Source organism: Suncus etruscus, chromosome 4 (assembly GCF_024139225.1).
Source record: "Suncus etruscus isolate mSunEtr1 chromosome 4, mSunEtr1.pri.cur, whole genome shotgun sequence".
NCBI lineage: Eukaryota > Metazoa > Chordata > Mammalia > Eulipotyphla > Soricidae > Suncus > Suncus etruscus.
The window spans coordinates 1,508,567-1,529,649 of record NC_064851.1 but is presented as its reverse complement, the minus strand read 5'-3'; the positions used below and the strand labels follow the sequence as shown (position 1 = coordinate 1,529,649).

Genomic DNA, 21,083 nt, shown 5'->3' with positions numbered 1-21,083 from the left:
GGATGAGGAGAGGCATCATCAGAGTCAGCATCAGCAAACGGAGTTGGTCGGCCTGGAAAAAGCAGCTGCAAGGGAAACAGGGAGGAGAGAAGTAGCTGCTAGGAAGAGGCCTGGCACGGAGGCCGTGTGAGGACGTGTGCAAGGAGGCGGGGACCCCGAGAGCCGGGCGCGGAACGCGGCGCGCGCGGCTCCTGTTTCCGGCGGGCCGGGGCGGCGAGGGGCGGGGCTTCCGGCGCCAGCCCGGCAGAAAGCGGGGGGGGGGGGCCGGAGCGCCTGGCGGAGGCGGGACTTCCCGTGGCGGGCGGAAACGGGGCGGCTGCTCTTCCGCCAGGCTGGGCGGGACTTCCGGCGCCTGGCGGAAGCGGGGCACGGGGGCTTCCGGCGGCGCGGATGCAGGCCACACGGCGCGTCGTGTGCGCCCTGTCGGGCGGCGTGGACAGCGCCGTGGCCGCGCTGCTGCTGAAGCGCAGGGGTGAGGCGCGAGGGGAGGCGGCGTCCGAGCCCCGGGGTCCCGCCCCGGCCCCCCTGCCCCGAGCCTGCAGCCTTCCTCGAGCATGCACGCGCGCAGACACCGCCGTGCCTGGCCCGGCTGCAGCCGCCTCCCCGCCTCCCCCTGTCCCCCGCAGGCTACCAGGTGACGGGCGCCTTCATGAAGAACTGGGACGCGCTGGACGAGCACGGGGCCTGCGCCGCCGACCGCGACTGCGAGGACGCCTACCGCGTGTGCCGCGTCCTCGACCTGCCCTTCCACCAGGTCTCCTACGTCAAGGAGTACTGGCACGACGTCTTCAGGTGCGGGCTGGCCCCTTGCCCTTCCTGGCTGGGCAGCGACCCCGGTCAGGGGCGGGCCGGGGCCGCCCCAGATTCTGCGCGAGGGCCGCCAGCTCCCGGGTGCTGTGACACCCGCCCCCTGAGAATGACCGGAGAGCGCTGCCGTCCCTCCTGGCGGTCAGGCGGAGGAGCGAGGTTCAGGAGGCTTTGTGGCTGTAGGCGCGTGAGGCTGCCGTGTAGAAGGCGCGCCGGTTGGTCCTTGGGTCCGAGGGGGCTCTGGTTCTAGTGCTCCTTAAGCCTTAGGGGGCTTGGGAGGGACGGTGAGCACTCGGCTGCCCCGAGGCAGGGAGAGCGTGGCGGGGGGAGCTTGGGAACCCTGCGCCCAACTTTGCCCCTGCAGCCCCTTAAGGGCCCTTTGCTCGGCGTCATCCGTTGTGAGGAACTCTACTGGTCAGTTGCTCGACTGGAAGGGTTTCGGGTGAAAGGAGCTTTGCTTGAAGGTTTTGTTGCCACACCCTGGCAGTGCTGGGGGGGGGGGGTCGCTCCTGGCTCTGCTCAAGAATCAGTCCTGACAAACACAGGGGACCCTATGGGTTGCCAGGGATCAAACTCTGGTTGGCTGTGTGCAAGGCCAGGTGCTCCCCACTGGATCTCAGTCTTGGTGTCTGCTTTACTCTATTTCTGCCCGTTTCTCTTCTTCCCTTGTTGATACTGTTGTGATTGGGAGACCATGTGCAGCTCTGCAGGGCACAGCTGTCTGTGTGTGTGTGTGTGGGGGGGGGGTGCCTGTCACCCTGCGGCCAAAATGGCTCCTGGATGAGGCACAGGACAGAGCGTCTGAAGAGGATGGAGTGTGCTGGGACTCAGGGCTGTTTCGTTCTGAGACATGAAAAGTCTTTCGTTTTCCTTCTCTGCAGTGATTTCCTGAACGAGTACGAGAAGGGAAGAACCCCAAACCCCGACATCATCTGCAACAAGCTCATCAAGTTCAGCTGCTTCTTCCACTATGCGCTGGACAACCTTGGTGAGCCACCCGCTCGCTCCACATCCTCTCTGGGGGCTCTGGGGGCTTTAGTTCTGTGGGTACAGAGATGCTGAGGCTGGGCTGACCCAGAATGACAGCCCGTGTGTGATCCAGCACCACCGAGAGCTGCAAGTCCGGCCATGCCTCCGGGCCAGGCAGGGGGTACAGGCCCACAGGATCGTGCTCTATGGGATGAAGGTCGTGGGCACGTAAGAATGACAACACCAGAACCCCTGAGTGCCCAGCGTGGAACCTTGGCTCCCTGCAGGCTGGTTCTAGGCTCTGTGGGCAATAGTACCTACCAGCCCTGCCTCACTTTGGTCACCTTGGTCACTCGGGGAGGTCACCGCATCACTGAGACTGTCCAGAGCCACCTCTTTTGTGTGGAGTGCTCTATGCAGTGGTTGGGGGCCACTGATTTGAGCACGGGGAGTCCCCACCAGCCACTGGCTCTCCAGAGGGGGGCCATGGCCTGTGCCCTGATTTGCCGCTTAGAAGGGCTTGGGTTAGCCTCTGCAGGAAGGACCCCCAAGTTTTCTGTTTATGGGTCCTGTCTTGGAAGCCAGCGCTGAGTTTCTTTTTGTTGTTTTGTGTTTGGGGGGCACACCCAGCGGTGATCAGGGGTTAGCTCCTGGTTTGCGCTCAGAAATAGCTTGTCAGGTTCTGGGGATACTGTGGGATGCCGAGGATCAAATGCGGCCGCGTAACAAGGCAAATGCTCTCCCTGCTATGCTGTTTTTTTGTTTGGTTTGGTTTGGTTTGGTTTGGTCACATCCAGCAACCCTCAGGGGTTACTCCTGGCTCAGCTCAGAAATATCCCCTGGCAAGCTCGGGGGACCATATGGGATGCCCAGATTCAAACCACTGTCTGTTCTAGATCAACTGCATGCAAGGCAAATGCCCTACCACCGTACTATCTCTCCGGCCCCATCAACCCTGAGTCTCAGTGGTTCAAGGAAACTGGGGCAGTGGGGGGTGGAAAGTTCCCGGTATGGCCTGGGACCACTATAGTCCTCCTGTAGCACCTGGGAAAATAGATCTGAACACATCAGTGCCAACACTACAGTCTGTTAAGCCACAGGCAAATGTCACGGTCTTTTCTCCTTCTTGGTTCTGGGCCACACCTGGCCCTGTGCTCAGGAGTCAGCCTTGGCTTGGGGTCCTTCGTGGTGTCGGAGCTTGACTCCGGTCGGCTGTGTGCAGGACCAGCTCCCCAATCGGGCGTGCCCAATGCTGAAGGTCCATGTGGTGGGATCCAAGCCCGAGCCCATGTCAGGGTTTGAAACTCAGGGACGCGCCACCCTCAGGCCTGGTGTAGGGTCTGCAGCGACCATAGAATGAGTGTGTGGCCAACACTTGGGGAAGGTTCTGGAAAGCTGTGAGACCACACAGGTGCTTGGTGAGGGGGTGCCTGGCCGTTTTTGGGGGGGTGGCGGTGTGTGTCCTACATCGCATCCATGTGGCATCCAGCACGCGGGGCTGAGCGTGGTCCCATCGCAGGCGCGGACGCAGTGGCCACCGGTCACTACGCAAGGACGTCCCTGGAGGATGCCGAGGTCTTCGAGCAGAAGCCCCTGCCCAGGCCTGCTGGGCTCTTCCGGAACCGGTTCGAAGTGAGAAACAGTGAGTGTAGTGGGCAGTAGTAGGGGGCGGGGCTCAGGGTTCTGGTGGTGGGGCAGCTGGGTGGGCCTCTCCTGCAGAAGGCGAGGAAGGAGTGAGATCACTGTCCCCCAATCTTTACAGCCTCCCTGAGCAGTGCTGGGGCTTTGTGGCTGGGCCTGCTCTTGCTGGTTCTTATTTGAGCTCTGACTGTCCCGTGTGTGGTCCCCTGGGCTGGGGGGCCCGCCCCACACAGAGTAGCAGGGCTGCCATGGTCCACAGCAGCCTGCTGGGCTGGCCTCTGGGCTAGTGTGCCATGCTGCAGTGACAGGCCACCTCACCCCAGTCCACTGGTGCCGGAAACCCCCATGACCCAGAGGACAGGTGGGCTGGAGGGTACAGCTAACCCCGCAGCCTCTGTGGGTGTCCCATCCCATCAGTTCCCCTCGGCCACAACCCCAGCGTGTCCTGAGTACATGGCTCCTCCCTTCCCCAAACGCGGCTCCGTGGCCGTCACCTGACCCCAGCCTTCTGCGGAGGAAGGGGGTGCAGGCTGCAGGAGCTGACGCTGCCCCCCTCTCTTCCTCTTGGCAGCGGTCAAGCTCCTGCAGGCGGCCGACAGCTTTAAAGACCAGACCTTCTTTCTCAGCCAGGTGCCCCAGGATGCCCTGCGACGGACCCTCTTCCCCCTGGGGGGCCTGACCAAAGACTTTGTCAGGAAGATCGCAGCTGAGAATGGGCTGCAGCACGTACTGCGAAAGAAGGAGGTGGGGCTCCCCCTGTGGGGCAGGGTGTCCTCCTGGCTTCAAGACTCCGGCCACGTGGAGACTCCCTGGGAGCTGAGCGACTCGGGGCTCGGAGAGGTTGGGGGGTGTCGGGGGTCCTGGATCCTGGTCACAGTCTGTTTCTGCCGGTCACGGGCAGGCAGCAGCTTAAATGGTCCCCTGGGGGCTAGGGGGTGGACTTCCCCTCGAAACCAGTGGTGCTATCCCTTGAGACCCCTGCTCCCCCCCATCCTGTCCCATGGGACCCCTCAGAGGCCTCGGCCCCTCCCACCTCCTGCATTTGCCGGCTGGGGGTGTGGGGTTGGCTGGTGCCCACATTGCTGCCCTCATGACCGGCTTCTTACAGAGCATGGGCATCTGCTTCGTGGGCAAAAGGAACTTCGAGAACTTCATCCTCCAGGTACGCACATGGATGGGCGAGGAGGCCAGGCTGCACTGGTCCTGCCCTGTCCCGTCAGCATGCAGCGCTGACGCCACGGTCCCCATGTCTCCCCAGTACCTACAACCCCGGCCGGGAAGGTTCGTCTCCATCGAGGACGGCACGGTCATGGGCACGCACAAAGGTGGATGCAGGACACCCCGCTTTGGGCCTCAGCTCTGTCCCTGGGCAGTCCCCTGCCTACCAAGGCACCAGCCCAGAAGCTGGATCAGAGCAGGGACTGTGGGGAGTGGGGGTGTGAAGAGGTCCCAGTTCGCCCCAGGACCCTCCCTGTCTCCCCGGGGGCCTGCGGGTCAGGGTGGGGCCCAGCTGAACCCCCAGGCAGGTTAGTTGATCCTCCGTGTACCCGTCAGCTCAGGGCTCTGTGGGCAGGACAGGATCCCCTCTCACCTCACCTGATTGGGGAGCCCGGGGGCTTGACTGTACTCCTCATGGCACACACACCCTCCCCACAGGATGGTTCCTGTACACGCTGGGCCAGAGGGCCAAGCTTGCAGGGCTGCGGGAGCCCTGGTACGTGGTGGACAAGGATAGTGCCACAGGCGACGTGCTGGTGGTAAGCTGGACCCTGGGTTGCCCCTTCACTGAGACTCTAGATGCTTGGGGCAGGGGGAGAGGCACCTGCCTTGACTGCGCCCAGCCCTGATGTCCAAGGGGCCTGAGCAGTCCCGAAGCCACCAGCCTGAGTTTTGGCCCCAACCCTGAGTGGGTCTTGTGGGCCATGGACAGGGAGAGACGGGATGGCATTGCCTGTCCAGGGTGTGGGGGCCACGGGGGTCTCTGGTTTGCTTTGACACAGGCTGCTGTCACTGTCGGCTCCTCCCAGGCTCCGCACGTGGACCACCCGGCCCTGTACCGGGACCTGCTGCGGACCAGCCGTGTGCACTGGATCGCGGAAGAGCCCCCAGCGGTGCTGGTCCGGGACAAGATGATGGAATGTCGCTTCCGCTTCCGCCACCAGATGGCACTAGGTGAGCGGCTTGAGTGTGTGTGTGTGTTGTGTGGTGGGGCATTCCTCGTGTGTGCTTCCGCCACCAGATGGCACTGGCAAGCGGCGTGTGTGTCTGTGGTGGTGTGTTGGGGGCATCCCTCCGTACTCCTCCGCCCCTCTGCAACCCTGCTCCCTTCCACAGTGCCCTGTGTGCTCACCCTCAACCAGGACGGCACTGTGTGGGTGACGGCGGTGAAGGCCGTGCGGGCCCTGGCCCTGGGGCAGGTGAGCGGGGTTGGGGGAATGGTGCCCCAGGGTGAGCACTGTCCAGGGAGCCATCTAAATGCACTAAGTCTGGCCCTCCCCCACTCCAGTTCGCCGTCTTCTACCAGGGTGACGAGTGTCTAGGCAGCGGGAAGATTGTGCGTCTGGGCCCATCGGCCTACACGCTGCAGCGGGGCCAGCGCCAGGCCAGGACGGCCCCCGACAGCCCCCACGAGAACCCCCCCGATGGTCCGAGGCCCCCACCCGCCTGAGTGCAGACCCCGTGACGGTGGGAAATAAAGTCAGGACGTGCACTCCGACCTACTGTCATTCAGGGAGTTCCAGAGCATCAGCGCTGTGGTCTCCACAGCACCGTCTCTGCAGGGGTGCGGAAAGGTGCCGCAGGGTGCGGGGAGCCGTACAGGAGTCACGCCCCTCAGCACCCAGATTTCTGGGCCTTGGTGGCAGCTGCCTAGCAATATCCCCCGACAACCAAGCTCATGGCCAGGACATGCCTGTGAGACAGCCAGAGGAAGTGGGGGGCTGTCCCCCCGTCCCCACTTACAAAGAAGCCTGAGGCCACTGGGGACAGCCAGGCTGGTGCTCACGGACAGGGAAAGGCCTTCCTGAAGGGGCTTCTTGGGCCCAAGTGGCCACACGAGACCCAGCCCAGAAACTGCTGACCGCCCCTTGGAACTAGCATCGCAGGAGGTCAGGACAGACACCCGGTGGGAGGTAGGCCCCCCATGTCCTCACAGGGGATGCACGACAAAGAGCACTGCCCTTGCCTGAGTGCATGGCCAAGGGGCCGGAACTGTGACGGGCCAGGCTGACAGCCACCTTCGACCCAGTCACCGCGTCCCACCCACAACAGTTCCGAGCCAGGGATACGGGGTTGTGCGGGCCTGGTGCCTGCAGAAAGGAGGAGCCAGAGCTGCCACCCAGCCCTACACTTCCTTTATTGTGGGTCTTAGGGGGGCTCCAGTGTCGCAAACAGTAATAAATAGAGTGGTATGGTCACACCAGTGTTGGACACGGTCAGTACGGCCCGTCTTGGCCATGAGACTGTTTCAGTGATTGACCCAGTCAAAACCGTCCCCCTGGAGTGGGTGGGGGGACAAGCCCAGAGTAACAAATAATACAAAAGTGGTTCAGAACAGGAGCAGGGTTAAGATGCCAGTAGCGGTTTCTGGCCCTCTGCAGCCCGCATCCAGACAGGGCAGGGCCAGCACCTGGTCAGAGAAACAACCCTGGCACGGAAAGGTCTGCACCCGCCCATGGCCACGCCAGCTGTCCATGGAGTGGCCTTGCAGCGTGGGAGCCTTTGGAAAGTGCGACCACTGGCTTTGTCCCTTTGCACAATTGGCCCATTAGAAGCAAAATGAAGTAATTGGTTGAGGCCCTGAGGGGACCCCAGCCTGCCAGAGTCCCGGCATCTCTAAGTGCCAGAAAGTTGGCAGGAGGGAAAGGGGTGCCAGCCGGCCCCACACCTCAGGAGCGGTGTGAGCTCCCCACCCCCACAGGCAGTGGACAAAAGGGGGTCCACCTGCTCTCCTGGTTATGGCTAGTGAAGAGGTGCCAAGGAGGCCCCAGCAAGGGGTTGCTGGGCATGGCCAGAAGCTCCCAGCACCTAACAAAAGACAGTTTCTCCCACACATCCTGGGGCCTGCCATGTCCGTCCCACCAGCCCAGCTGTGTCCTTCCATCCTCCCCCGTGGCAAGTCGGTCCAAAGCCAAAAATAGGCTCTCGGCGTCCCACATGCGTCCCACGGATCCGGGCAGGGACCAAAACCCTCCGTGCTTCAGCAGCTTTGCAAAAAGTCTGTCCGGGGGCCTGGGCCGAGGGGGAGAGGGTGTCCACACACCAACCAGGCCAGCAGCTCCTGGCACCGACCATTGGCCTCTGGGCTGGTCAGATCTGCACATGGCTCACAGCAGAGGCGTCTGTCCCTCCGGCACGTGTGTGGCCTTTGGCACTTATTACGTGGTCCCACTTGCCCACCGAGCAGCTGGGGACAGCTCCTGTCAGGAACACGGTCTGGGCCAGCCATGGGAAGATGTGATTCGGACATGCAGGTGAAGGCAAAGTGTCACGACTTCCTGATGGTTCAAATTGAAGTTTCGTTACTGCCTCTGTGCAAGGGAACAAGCAGCCGTGTGTGGGGGGGGGGGGTCACCGGAGACGCCTCAGCCTCTCGCCAATACTAGAGGCAGGGTGGGGCCGCCCTCCATCCTGGGCCTGGGGCCAGCAGCTCATCCAAAATGCTGGTGGGAACCTTTGGGGAGTTCCAGCTCCTGTCCCCAACCCCTGGTGTTGCCTTCTGCCAGTCATACGCAGCATGTTCAAGGTTTCCATCCCCTGGGTGTGACCCGAGCCCACAGCTGGACAAACACTCACTCAGACCCTGAGCCTTCGGCTTGGGCACTGCCCGCCCGCACGCTCATGGCCGCCCCATTGAGGTGCTCACGGCCCGGCTGCTCCCCGCGTGGCTCCTTGCCGGCCACGGCACCGTCCGGGGTGGACGCGCGGGAGCACGAGGGGCTCGGTCCGAACTCAGACAGCTTGCCACGAAGCCGGGCCCGGAGCGGCCGCTCGCAGAGGGGTGGCGGGTACGTGGCCTTGTTCTTCAGGATGCCTGCGAAGAGGGAGCGATCCGCCAGGAACGTGCACTCCCATGCCCGCCCTGGGCCCCAACCCCGCCGCCTGCCATCCGTCTGGGGTCTGCGCGGTACCTTTCCTCTGCTCAGGGGGTCTCGGGGGGGCCCCGCTCTCCGGGTGCAGCTCCACGCTGAGCCTCGTCTCCACCTTCAGGCCGTGATTCTCGCCCCCCGGCTCCTCACTGTCACTTCCGCCCAGGCTCTCGTCGGGCCAGCTGGTGGCCACGTGGTTGGTGGCCACGATGTCCACTGGGGTGCAAGAGGGACCCTCAGCAGGCCCCCACCCCCGGCGCCTCCCTCCTCCCCTCCTGCGCCAGCTCTCGGGGTGCTCACCTTTGGGAGTGCTGTGCATGGGGCCCTTCCTGTCCCCAGACTCTGCCCGGTCGTCCTCGCTGTCTGAGGAGGCGGAGGAGGCGTAAGAGCTGCTCTGCTCATCCAGAGACAACTCGCTGTCTGAGTCGGAGTCAGGGCCTGCAGGACGGAACAGGGGCGCAGGTCCAGCCAGGCTGGGGCACGTGGCCAAAGGCGTGGCGAGAGCCCAGCTCCCTGGACACCTACCGTGGGCCTTCTTGGAGGCACAGGGCACCCCGCCCCGCGCTGGCCTACTGGTCACGCTGAGCTTCGGGCCGCCTTCATCCCTGTGGGAGTGATGGGGCTCAGCACAGGCTCGGGCAGGGACACACTGGGGACCACTGCCCGCCAGGGCTTCATGAGGGTTCTCGGCCCACGCAGAGACACCCCAGCACCCCCCGCGTGAGCCCCCTACACCCCGATCCACGGACCTGCAGGCGCTGTCCAGTGAGGCCGTGGACTCGCCCAGGGCTGTGCGCAGCAAGCCGGGATCTTCGCTGTATGTGTTGTTGCAGTTGAGGGAGCGCTGAGGGCAGAGCACGGCTCCGTCAGCAACAGGCATGTGGCAGGGCCCACACCCGTTCGGAGGACAGCCACACGCGGGGCCTACCGTGAGCAGTGTGGCCTTGGTGGTGGCCGAGTCGTCGGGGTGGGGCTTCTTCCCGGACAAGACCCCCCGTAGGTGGCGGCGCACGTCCGTGTTGAGGGCACAGTGGAACAGGAGCACCGAGACCCCCTGTGGGCCGCATACACATATGTACACACCTGGACACACACCCCACCCAGCCACAGCTTCCTGTCGCCTCCCTACAGCACATCCACCCAGGTCCCAGGTGCCCCCACAGGACACCTGGCAGACGGGGCCTCTTCCTCCTCCTCTCAGGCTCCTCCAGGCTGCAGCCCTGAGGCCCTTTGGGGTTGCCATGTGGCTGGGCCCCAGGGTAAAGGGCCAGAGGGCATGGGCCATAGGACACAGGCACTTTGGGGCCAGGCTGAGCCAGGACTGTCCTCAGGGGGCGGGGTTGGGGTATGTGAAAGAATCGCTTAGTGTCTGGGGGTGGGGGGTCCCTGAAGGCACGACACAGGGTCAGGCCAGCCCCCAACCCCTGGCCGCCCCTACCTGCAGGCAGCTGAAGACAGCGAAGAGGTAGTGACAGGCCAGGGCGTCACTGTTGACGGCCACAAGACCCAGCAGCCAGGCAGCGCTGACCAGTAGCAGCAGGACGAAGGCGGATCTGAGCAGGGGGCTGAAGGGGGATCGGGACAAGTGTGACACCCCCCCTCCCGCACTCCAGCTCACAGGCCCACCCAGCCACTTGCCTGTCCATCTGCCCACCCCCATCTGTCCATCCCACACCTGTGATCTCATCTGCCCACCTCCCTATATGTTTACCCCTGTCCATCTGTCCCTCTGCCCACACACCATTTTTTTCTGTCTACCCCTACCTGCCAATTTGTCTATTTCCTGCCAGCCTGTCACCGCCTGGGCCTGTCCATCTATCCACCACCACCCCTGGCCACTCAGGCCCTTGTCAATCTGTGCATCAGCCTCCCAGCCCCATGTCCTTTGTATCCAGGGTGTCCCTGAAGGAGCTGAGGCAGGGGGTGTGTGGGAAACCCCGAGATGCTGCAAAGGGTGAGTGTCTAGCAGGACGCAGGGCACAGCTAGGGGCACAAACCCACATGAGCTGGGAGACTCTGAGATGTGGGGAGCTCGGTGCACGGTCTGGGTCTGCCTGTTGGAAGCTCAGTGCCCCTGCCTCAGTCTCCCCACTGGCACGACAGAGCTTGTGGTGCAGACCTGGGTGCTCTGGGCCTCGCAGTGTCCTCCAGCCCCAGGGCCTTCCCGGGACCCCTCTGGGTCCTCCCGCCTCTCCGCAACTGCCTGCCCCTCACTGCCCTGTACCCACGGCGCCTCTGACCAGTGCCCAGCAAGGCTGTCTGTTCTCCTCCCCCTGGGGCCACCCTCTCCCCAACCACATCCAGAAGCCACCTAGTCCCAACACCCATGGCTTCCTCTGTCTACACTGCTTGCCAGTCCCCAATACACCCTGCCCAGCAGACCCTCCTGACAGCTTCTGGGCACAGTGAGGATGCCCTGGAGAGTCCCCACCACGCCGGGCTGAGCCCCACTCACACGACCGCTTTGCGCTCATAGTACTGGCGTTTCCTCTGACAGGACACGCGGGCTGACAGCACGAAGAGAACCGAGTTCACCTGTAAATGCCACGGACGCTGCAGCCACAGGCTCGGCCACCGGGAGCCTTGCCAAGCATGGGGGAGGCCCTCCCCGTTGCACTCCACGCCCACTCACGATGATGACAGCGCCAACGGGCCCCACAAAGCTCCAGATGAGGGTGTCGCGCAGGGAAAGCCAGCAGAAGTCGGGGTTCCCGTAGCCTTGGGGGTCCAGGCCCACTGCAAGTCCTGCACATGGGAGGGGGGAGAAAGGCCACATAGGTGGGGGGGCCCTCCCAGGGTGGCGGCTGGGCAGGAGGGGCCAGGCAGCTCATCACGGGCTCCTGGTACCCCAACCTGAGGTCGTCCTGGACTGCAGTGGCTGGAGATGGGGGTGATGTGTGTAGGTATCCAGGAGACGAATGAGAGAACATGTCTCACATGCACACATGTATATGACCATACATGTACATGTCCTAACAGAGTATACAAACACATAACCTAACACAGGTACATGATATAACATGCATATGCATGCATGGCGAAACATGCACATGCCACCATGTGCACACAACCTAACATGCATGTATGTGGTAATACATGTACATGGCCTAACATGAATGTGTGTTCTTGTAAGTGTGTGACCTAACATGCATTCCATGGCCTCACGATGCGCACAACCAATGCGTGTACACGACCTCATGTGTGTGCAGCCTCGCATACATGACCTCCCATGTGTGTATACATGCCACGCTCCATTGCAAACACGTAACTTCTCCACACGCAGGTCTGTCCACATGCTACTCACAGACACTATCCAACCACGTGGCCACACACCCACCCAGTCTAACAGCCACATACCTAGAAGCCACCACTTTCTGCCCAGCACCCCATCTATCTGCTCACCTGTCCACTCATCCATCTGTTCGTCCACCCACCTGTCCATGCACTTCCCACTTGTCTGTCCACTCACAAATCCACCCACTGTTCACCCAGCGTTCATCTGTCCATCCCCACCCATCAGTCCCTCCTTCCACCCAGCTGCCATCTCTCGCTTTGTCTCCCTCCACACCCTGCAGCCCCTGACAGTGTTCTCTGTGGGGATCCCGAGAGCTGGAAGGGGCAAGTCCACCCACAAGAGCATGGACTGGGCAAGCCTTGAGGACATGCTCGGGGAGCACGGTCAAGAGCACTCGGGGAGCACTCAGGGAGCATCCCCGAGGAACACGTTAGGAGAGCCCTTGGGGAGCACCTTGGAAGCACTCCTGGGGAGAGAGCACTCCGGGCATGCGGTGGGTCTCACCCGTGATGACAGCCGGGAGGCCCCAGCCCACGACGTAGTAGAAGCGCATGGGCCCCGCGTCGATGTTGCGTGGCTCGGTGAGCATGCGGTACACGTGTAGACTCTCCACCAGCGTCCAGGCGAAGGCGCTCATGTACACGAAGTGCAGCAGGATGGCGATGACGGTGCACAGGAACTGCGGGCAGACACGCACGCACACGCTCACACGCAACCCCACAACGCAACCCCACATGCTTCCCAACGCCTCCCGACCCCCAGCCCTGCCCTGCCCTGCCCTGCCCTGCCCCGCCGTGTGCTCACCGGCCTCCGGGTCTGCGCGATGCCCACCACGAACACCAGCTGCGAGAAGAACAGGGCGACCACCAGATTCCGGTGGATGCCCAGCAGGTTGGAGCGCAGCGAGCGGGCCAGCGCCAGCAGCACGAAGGCCAGCAGCAGGGCGGCCAGGGACAGCGACACAGCTGCGTAGGTGACGATCCGCAGGGGCAGGACCTCGCCGTGCTGTGGGGAGGAGGGGCGGGTCAGGGTGGCCTCGGGGGATTGTGGCCTCCTCCTCCGAGTGTTGGCCCAAACACTGACCTTTGGGCCCCCACATCCCCGGAGAAATCCCCAGGAATGAACGGGATAAACAGGAAAACTTGGTATTCAAAGTTTTTCGACGCCTGAGAGTAATAGGAACCCGTCGTGGCTCTTCTGAGTACCCCCAAACTCTTGGAGTCCCTATTGTGCCTTGGCTACTTTCTCCAAATTTCATCTGCCGCCCCTCTCACAGGATGCCCTCCCCCCCAGCTTTCTGGCCTTTAGAACAGCCCCCGCTTCGCTCAGATGAGGACAAAATCACTTGTGATGTAAGATACCAGGTGAGGATACACTGGGACTGGTCAGGAGCTGCTCAGGGGGACTTGAAGGCCCCCAGAACTGGCCGGCACAAGGTCTGATGGGGTACAGGCGTGGGTACAGGGCTGGGTGTACGTGTGAACCCGAGGCTCAGCTGTGACAGAGCACACTGGGCTGTCTGGGCTCCTGGGCCCCAGTGCCCTCTTGGCAGGCCACAACGTGCCGTTCGCGGGTCTTAATCACCCCCACCTGGAAGATCCAGGTGGGATGACAGGCAAAAACAATATTACAACAATTACTCAACAGCGGGCAGACGACAGAGCTGGGCCATGTCCAGGCCGCTGAGGCTGAGGTCAGACATTAGTCTACAAAGAGGCTCCTCCTGGGCCCTCTGACCCCAGGAGGCCGGCAGGTGCTGCGGAATGCTGGAGCTGAGACTCTGAGGGGAGGGAGGCAGGAAAAGCAGCATCCACAGACCAGAGACATAGCACAGCGGGGAGGGCACTTGCCTGGCACACGGCAGACCCGAGTTCGATCCCCGGCATCCCACAGGGTCCCCCCGTGCCTGCCAGGAACGATTCCTGAGCGCAGAGCAGGGAGGAACCCCTGAGTGCCACCGAGGGTGGCCCCCCAAAACAAAACAAAAAGCAGCAGCATATAACAAAGCTCCCTGGGGCGAGAGGAGCCTCCCACTGAGGACATTCCAGGAATTGCCTTTTTTATCTCCGATTTATTGCCTCCAGGAACGCTTTTGGGGTGGTTCTGCCTCAGAACCTGCCAGGCTCCGCTCAAGACTCTGGGGAAGAGTTGCTTTGGGGGACCCGAGTGTTCAGAGGCGGGCTGGGAGTACACCCACCTCGCGTCTCGAGACATCCATGAGAACAGCAGAGCTGGCTGCGTGTTCACAGCGGCAGGAGACGTGGGTGCGGTTCCGGGCCACCAGCTCGCAGCCCCGGGCTGACCAGCCTCCGGTCCCTCTGCAGAGATGGGGCATGAGGTGGGTCCCTCCCCATCCTCTCCTCCTCTGCCCCACCATGGGGCACCCATACACCCCAGTGCCTGCAACCTCTCGGCCCCACCCTGTAGTGTCTCCTGGCAGTAAAACATAATTGAGAGTGTCTGAGGCATACGTTGATTGCCCAGGATCACCTTTGTTCTGGGGATTAAACAGAAGGTGTCAGCAGGCCCGAGGGTGTGGCTGGGCAGTACCCCGGAGCCCCAGAGCCTCCCTAGTCCTTGGTTTACTGGTCTGTAAAATGGGGCATGAAGGCAGCAGCACTGTGGCCAGGCGTGTCAGGACCCAGATAGCAGGAGCCGTGAGAGGCTGGGCTGATTCAGGCAAGTCCTAAACTCTCCTCTGAGAGCCAAGAGGAGGTTCCACCCTAGACACGCTGAAGGCAGCTCCTTGACTTTCTTTGGAAATGAGGGGTGATGCTTGAGGCCCCCCAGCACTGCCAGGCCCCAAAACCCCCAATGGGGCCACCCAGCCCAGCTGGGCCAGCAAGCATCCCAGTTGGTGCTGGGACCAACTCACGGGCAAAACAGTACACGAGAGATGGGCTGCGGGGGTTGCCGGGCTGGGCACCCACTTGGTACCAGGACCCCTGGAGTCACACATGGGACCCCCATGACCTGTGTGCTCCAGTGTTCACATTCATGAAAGGGAACACATGATACCCCATGATCCGCACGCGTGTGTCCATGCGACTGTCACACGTTTGAGTGTGTCTGCGCCTGCACGCATGTGGAGACTGATTGGGAGACGCACCCCCAGCCCACGTGGCCCTTCCACGATGGAGGATCCCAGGACACGAATGCGAGGCCCTTACATGATCGAGTGGTTCCAGAACACACACACGGGCTTGGTTCGGGCCTCGGTCTCCAGCAGGGCAAAGTCAACCATCACGGGCCAGTCCTGGGGACCGGGACGGGGGCCATCCTCACTGTGCACTACGGCGCTCACCATCGGTGAGTTGATGACGGGCCGGTTGGGGAGCCTGTGGTGGGAGTACAGCGGGTGGCGCTGAGAAGGCATGGGGTGCCCAGGAGGGTGTGGCAGACTCTGCCCGGGCATTGGGGGTGGAGAGGGTGTCCTGGGGGACGGGAAAGTAGCTGCCCCAGGACCCTGGAGCCAGCAGCGCCCGAGGTATGGGCCCCGACAACGTCAGCGTTAGATAATAGGGAAAGCCACCTATGGGACAATAACCCAGGACTCCCCTGGCTCCAGACATGACATGCAGCCTCTGTCCGGCTCCGGGATGGCGTAACAGGGCCCCTGCTCGGCCCTCTGGCAGACTCACCGCAGGCTGCGGCGATCAGGGTCATAGTGCTCAGGAAGGAGCTGGCTCAGCGTCCGGTACACGAGGACAAGGGCCACGGCGGCCTGGCTGGGCTCATCTGGGCGCCTCTTCTGCCTCTTGGCCATGGCTTCGGGCTCGGTGCTGGGCGTCAGGGGCACCGTCTGCGGGGGGCCGTCCTTCCTGCCGGCCGGTCTCATGGTGGGACCCTCTGCCGGGGGACGGTGAGTGGGGAGCGGGTCTGGGAGGCAGCACCCTTGGGCACATTGCCCGCCTGGAGGCTGTGATGGCATCACCCTCACCCCTCAGGGACTCCCCCAGAAATGGGAGTGCCTGGGAGGTCTGATGTGGGTGAGCCCCGAGGTCAAGCTCCATGACACGGTTCCGAGAAAAGGACCCGGACAGTTAAGACAAGGGCACGGCTGTCAGAAAGGGGGTGCAGGGCCTGCCTTGCAGGAGAGAAGCAATTCCAGGGGTGGCTGGGGGTGAGCTGAGCACCCCGGGGGGGGGGGCCTGTGAGGTCACGTGATGTGCAGTAGGGCAGACACGTGCCCACCTGGGGTCCATGTCTGGCACCCCCTGGACCCGACCTGAGTCCCCTTAGAGCCGCCCGCTGCCCCCCTCACCTCTCCGCGGGGCCTCCATGAAGAAGTCGGCCGGGAAAACCACAGAAGCTGCCAGGTCTCTGGGGACCTCCTGGAGGGCGCCCTGCAGCAAGGGCACCCTGGCACCCGAGAAGTTGAGCTTGTCAAAGACATCCACAGCCAGGACTGGAGGAATAGCAGGTCTCAGGGCTCAGCCTTCCCACCTGTACCCTCTTCTACCCACCCACACAGGCTCAGAGCTCTGAGCTTGACTTGGGGCCACTTAGGCATCTCTTCAGGTGTCACCGAGCTGCTCTGCTCACCCCAGAGGGTGTGGACATGGGGAGCCTAGTCTACTTGGCTTCCAGACCCCCACATACAGGCAGGAAACTGGGGTCTTATGGGCTGGAGCCATAGCGCAGTGGGGGTGGGCAGTTGCCTTGCAGGTAGCTGATCCCAGGTTCAGTCCCCAGCATCCTATTGGGTCCCCCGAGCCTGCCAGGAGTGATTCCTGAGCACAGAGCCAGGAGGAACCCCTGAGCACTGCCGGTATGGCCCCAAAACCAGGAAAAAAAGAAAACAAAGTGCCCACATACGGAAGGAAACCAGGGTCCCCCATGTAGAGACAGGAAATGGAGCCCAGGTACAAACAGGAAATCGGGGTCCCACAGCGCGAGCCTCACTCAGGTTGGGGGTGACCAGGACGAAGGGCCTGAGGTACGTCCGCTGCACATTGGCCGCCACAGTGCTGAAGTAGGCCTCTAGGTGACGCAGGAGCTGCCCGGCACCGGCCTCACTTCGGTGGATCTGCTCCCACGACGGCCGCGTGCTGGGCGCCAGGAGGGCGCTGCCAGTCTGCACCACGTCCTGCGGGACAGACACGAAAAGAAGGATGGACAGGTGGGTTTAATGTGTCTGCTCAGACAGACAGAAGGACGATGCCTCAGCAGTCTGTTCATGGACTGATGCCCTCAGCTGCATCAGCTCACGGACAGATAGACTAGTGTTCAGCATGATGGTGCCCAGAGGGAAGGGCCAGGAGGGACATGAGTGGGGGAGGATTGGGAGGTCCCTGCACTCGCTGTGGCCTCTGCTCCTGTGCTTCAGTTTCCTTGCCTGTCAGCGGGTTGCCCTGATCACACCAAGTCACCCCACTTCCATCTTCTTTTTTTTTGTTTTTTTTTTTTTTTTTGGTTTTTGGGCCACACCCAGCGATGCTCAGGGGTTACTCCTGGCTGTCTGCTCAGAAATAGCTCCTGGCAGGCACGGGGGACCCTATGGGACACCGGGATTCGAACCAACCACCTTTGGTCCTGGATGGCTGCTTGCAAGGCAAACGCCGCTGTGCTATCTCTCCGGGCCCTCACTTCCATCTTCTACATAACTTTACCTTAGGGTAAGACCTGCCCATTTATGGGGGGAGTCTTGGGGAGGGGTTCTCAAAAGGTTTGGTCAGAAGGCCAGGAGGGGAGATTAGAAGATTTTGGAGAGGATTTGGGAGAATGCAGCAGGAGAGATTCAGCAAGAGAGATGGCTGAAAGAAGCTAAGATGCAGGGCAAGCTGAAGAAAGCATGCTTAAATAGGTTTAAGATTATAGGGCCCATATGGTCCCCCGTGCCTGCCAGGAGCTATTTCTGAGCAGAGAGCCAGGAGTAATCTCTGAGCAACGCTGGGTGTGGCCCCCCACCCAAAAAAAAAAAAAAAAGATTATAGGCCACACATGTTGGCCAGGGCTGAATAAAGATGGTATCTCCTGAAACCTGTCTGTGGATTTCCTCGCAGCTACCCTGAAACCTCAGACCTGCCGGCTGAAGGGGGTTGGAGATACGTGGTCCTGGGTTGGAAGAGAAAGGCCTCTCATCCCTCCACCACCATCCAAGCCCATCCAAAGGGCTTTTATTCTACACACCAGAGCACACAGAGAGTCCCATCCCAGTTTGGGGGATGCGGGCAGGTTTCTGGGCAGCAGGGGTCATGCAGAAGTTCTCCCGCTCCCTTCCCGAGGACCCCAAAACCTGGAACGGGCCCCCACAAGTGTGTCTATGCAGGAGTATGGGAAAGGGTGAACATGTGTATGTGGGTGGCGTGTCCACATGTGCTCTATGTCGTGTGTCATCTGCATGTCCACTCTGCGTGTCCAAGGGATGTGTGTGAACCGTGAGGAGACCCTATGCCGTATGGTCCATTTCCCCATACCTCGTGGAAGTGTGCGTCCTGCGTGGCTGCCAGCTCGAAACCCTGCCGACTGCTCTGGTGCTGCAGGACGCGGCTCAGCAGCTGGTAGGCCGCAAGCACGTCGCCCCCCAGAAGGGTGCCCGTGTGCCGTGTGGCATTGTGCAGTGCCCGGGCCAGCTGCAGGGCCCTGGAGCCGTCCATCTGCGTCTCATTACGGCTGAGCTTCTCGCTCTGGAAGGGGCATGGGGGGGAGGAGTTGGGAAGGACACGGACATGGCTGGGCATTCCTGGGGCCGAACCCCACTTCTCTTGACCAGCAGAGAACTTTAGAAACTCCAGACTGGGGCTGGGAGAGACACAGGGGTCCCAGAAAAGGCAACGTGGGTGTCTCAGGGTTGGTCTGTGGACTGCAGGGCTCCCCAAGCACGGCCAGGAGTGGTCCCAAACCCAACGCTTAGAGTCAGAGAGAGAAAGCACAGTGGGAGGGTATTTGCCTTGCACGTAGCCAACCCAGGATGGACCTGGGTCCGATCCCCAGCATCCCATAGGGCCCCCCAAGCCTTCCAGGAGCGACTTTTGAGTACAGAGCCAGGAAGAGCCCTTAAGTGCTGATGGTTTTGGCCCCAAAACAAAACAGAATAAAAACTCTTCAAACCCAACCCTTAAACACACACACTCCGTAAAAACCCAAAATGAATTAAGATTGTAACATCTGATAACACACTTAGAAACCAACAACAGGCCAGACAGATAGCAGAGCAGGTAGGGTGTTTGTCTTGCACACGGCCGGGTTTGATTCCCAGGTTTGATTCCCAAGATTCCCATAGGGTTCCCCAAGTCTGTCAGGAGCAATTCCTGAGCGCAGAGCCAGGAGGATCCCTGGAGAACGGCTGGGTGTGGCCCCACAACAAACAAACAAAAAAAACCCAACAGCAATGGAAGAAAATGTGGCCAAAAGGTGAAGGGAGACAGTATCCAGGATGAGGGTGTAGGGGACCCCATGGTGCCCCCAAACACAGCTGGCCCATCCTGTGAGCCCAGCCCAAGGTGGTCTCGGGCTCTGGACCCCCCTACCATGGCTTTGAGCTCCACGAAGGCATTGCTGGTGCAGTTGAAGAGTTCGGGGGGCAGCCAGCCCCTGTCCCCGCTGCAGTGCCGCACGGCGTTTCCTGGGACAACAGAGGACCCCGGATTCAGGACAGGCACGCTGGGTCCCGGGGGAGGGGCTGCAGATGCTCAGCGGCCCAACTGTGCCCTTCTGTCCTCTAAGCCATGGCCACCGCTGCTTGGCCGAGGGTGACCACGGTGAGTCCAAACAACAGCTGTCCTGAGCACAGCATGTGAGCACCATGGGGGCTGAGTTGCCAGGGACCTTGCCGCTATCTTCCGGCTTATTAAGGATAAACCATAGGTTTAACCCCACCCTTCGCTCCACATGCAGCAGGTTTGATTTTGGGGGGCGTCACACCGGTGGTACTGGGGAGTGTCTAGACTGCACATGGCAGTGCTGGGGCCATAGGGGTTGCTGGGTGTCGGGGATCAGACTTGGGGCTTCTCAGTCGAGTCACATGCCCTGCACCCCCTTTCCTAACAGCTGCAAAATGCTCCAACGTTTCCCCAACTCAGAACATCCATGAGGGAGGCTGAACCGGTGGATCTCTCGTGAGCCACATCCCATTTGCTGCCCGGGGAGGAGGGATGTGCCACGGACTACCCGGGGAGGAGGGATGTGCCACGGACTATTGGGGTGGCACAGGCCACGGGGGGGGGACACAGGCCACAGGGAAGCAGCACCATGGAACAGGAGATGGTGCCAAGCACCAAGGTACTCACCCACGGACCCCTTGGGGCAGGGCACCGCTGCCGGCTGTCCAAACTTGGTCTGCGGCCACCAGATGCCAGCCTCGAATGCCCGGGGACACCCACTGTAGATTACTGGGGTGGGGTGGGAGGAGGGAGCATCATTCCTCGCCCCACCCATGCCGTGTCTCCCCTAAGACTCCGCCTGACCCCATCAGCCTCGAGTGGGGGGCCCCGGAACCCGGGTTCTCAGCACGCTCTGCTGGACACCAGGGCACAGGCAGACGCACCCTCGCAGCCCAGCATGGTGACTTCGGCGAACGGGTTGTCACAGCGGTCGCACTGGCGGCCCAGGACGCCGGGCTTGCAGGAGCACTGGCCCGTGTCGGCGTGGCAGGTGCGACTGTGTGAGCCTGCAGGGAAGCACTCACAGGGCAGGCAGGCGTCCTGCTCTGGCGGCCGGTAGTGGTTCTCCTGCAGGCAGAAGGGCCATCGTGAGGTCTGGACAAGGCCACACACACATGGGACGCGGCTTTCCAGGAAATGCCAAGAAGTCAATGCCCACCGCGTCCAATGCTGGGCAGGACAGAGCAGCATCAACTGAGGCCCCACAACCCTGAGTTGTGGATGGGGTCTCCATCAGCCTGAGGATGGGGTTGTAGAACCCCGAAGGGCCATGAGAGAGGGGACAGGCTTCCACTTCCTTTGACACCCCCCCCCGTTTTTTGTCACATCTGGTGGTGCTCAGGGATTCCTCCTGCTCTGCGCTCAGAAATTGCCCCTGGCAGGCTCGGGGGTCCATATGGGATGTTGGGAATCAAACCTGGGTCCGTCCTGGGTTGGCAGCATGCAAGGCAAATGCCCTAACTGTGCAATCGCTCCGGGCCCTCTGACACCCCCTCTCTAGCGAGTGATGGGGAGTGAAGCAGGGTCCACCTGGCTCCCAGTCCTTCCACCCTGTACCCTCTGTGGCTCTGCCTACGTATGAAGACAAGGTGGGTCATTTCCTGGGCTCACAGGGCAGCAGGACCCCCTGACCAGGCAGATCCAGTGTGGAGGGCACCTGTGCCGTGCCCAAAGGCCACA

The 21,083-nt window shown here is 61.8% G+C and overlaps 2 protein-coding genes across 3 annotated transcripts in view; one reads left to right on the top strand and one right to left on the bottom strand.

Annotated features, from left to right (window-relative positions):
* Positions 1 to 390: 390 nt before the first annotated feature.
* TRMU (tRNA mitochondrial 2-thiouridylase) lies at positions 391 to 6,129 on the top strand. Of its 2 annotated transcripts, XM_049771625.1 has the most exons (11): positions 391 to 472; positions 627 to 792; positions 1,689 to 1,795; positions 3,296 to 3,418; positions 3,989 to 4,161; positions 4,526 to 4,579; positions 4,676 to 4,742; positions 5,074 to 5,174; positions 5,445 to 5,589; positions 5,752 to 5,834; positions 5,924 to 6,129. In XM_049771625.1, the coding sequence occupies exons 1-11, from the start codon at positions 391 to 393 to the stop codon at positions 6,083 to 6,085; spliced, it is 1,263 nt and encodes a 420-aa protein (XP_049627582.1). In that variant the 3' UTR covers positions 6,086 to 6,129. The 2 variants fall into 2 exon arrangements, with proteins under 2 accessions (XP_049627582.1, XP_049627581.1); XM_049771624.1 differs by having other exon boundaries at positions 4,526 to 4,742.
* Positions 6,130 to 6,748: 619 nt separating this feature from the next.
* Positions 6,749 to 21,083, bottom strand: part of CELSR1 (cadherin EGF LAG seven-pass G-type receptor 1) — a 56,369-nt gene continuing 42,034 nt past the window's right edge. The window contains 21 exon segments of the mRNA XM_049771509.1: positions 6,749 to 7,946; positions 8,212 to 8,449; positions 8,547 to 8,720; positions 8,805 to 8,942; positions 9,030 to 9,109; positions 9,254 to 9,348; positions 9,433 to 9,558; positions 9,943 to 10,069; positions 10,960 to 11,039; positions 11,137 to 11,249; positions 12,304 to 12,478; positions 12,604 to 12,804; positions 13,997 to 14,117; positions 14,964 to 15,137; positions 15,441 to 15,648; positions 16,064 to 16,207; positions 16,705 to 16,888; positions 18,219 to 18,428; positions 19,272 to 19,366; positions 20,031 to 20,132; positions 20,288 to 20,471. Coding sequence (XP_049627466.1) covers positions 7,922 to 7,946; positions 8,212 to 8,449; positions 8,547 to 8,720; positions 8,805 to 8,942; positions 9,030 to 9,109; positions 9,254 to 9,348; positions 9,433 to 9,558; positions 9,943 to 10,069; positions 10,960 to 11,039; positions 11,137 to 11,249; positions 12,304 to 12,478; positions 12,604 to 12,804; positions 13,997 to 14,117; positions 14,964 to 15,137; positions 15,441 to 15,648; positions 16,064 to 16,207; positions 16,705 to 16,888; positions 18,219 to 18,428; positions 19,272 to 19,366; positions 20,031 to 20,132; positions 20,288 to 20,471 — 2,994 coding nt within the window. The 3' untranslated portion in view covers positions 6,749 to 7,921.

What these genes read in the sequence shown, in the direction of transcription:
- TRMU (XM_049771624.1), top strand. Translation starts at nt 391, where the DNA reads ATGCAGGCCACACGGCGCGTCGTGTGCGCCCTGTCGGGCGGCGTGGAC. An exon ending in GCTGCTGCTGAAGCGCAGGG is followed by an intron (nt 473 to 626) that starts GTGAGGCGCGAG and finishes TGTCCCCCGCAG; the next exon opens with GCTACCAGGTGACGGGCGCC. An exon ending in GGGCCCTGGCCCTGGGGCAG is followed by an intron (nt 5,835 to 5,923) that starts GTGAGCGGGGTT and finishes CCCCCACTCCAG; the next exon opens with TTCGCCGTCTTCTACCAGGG.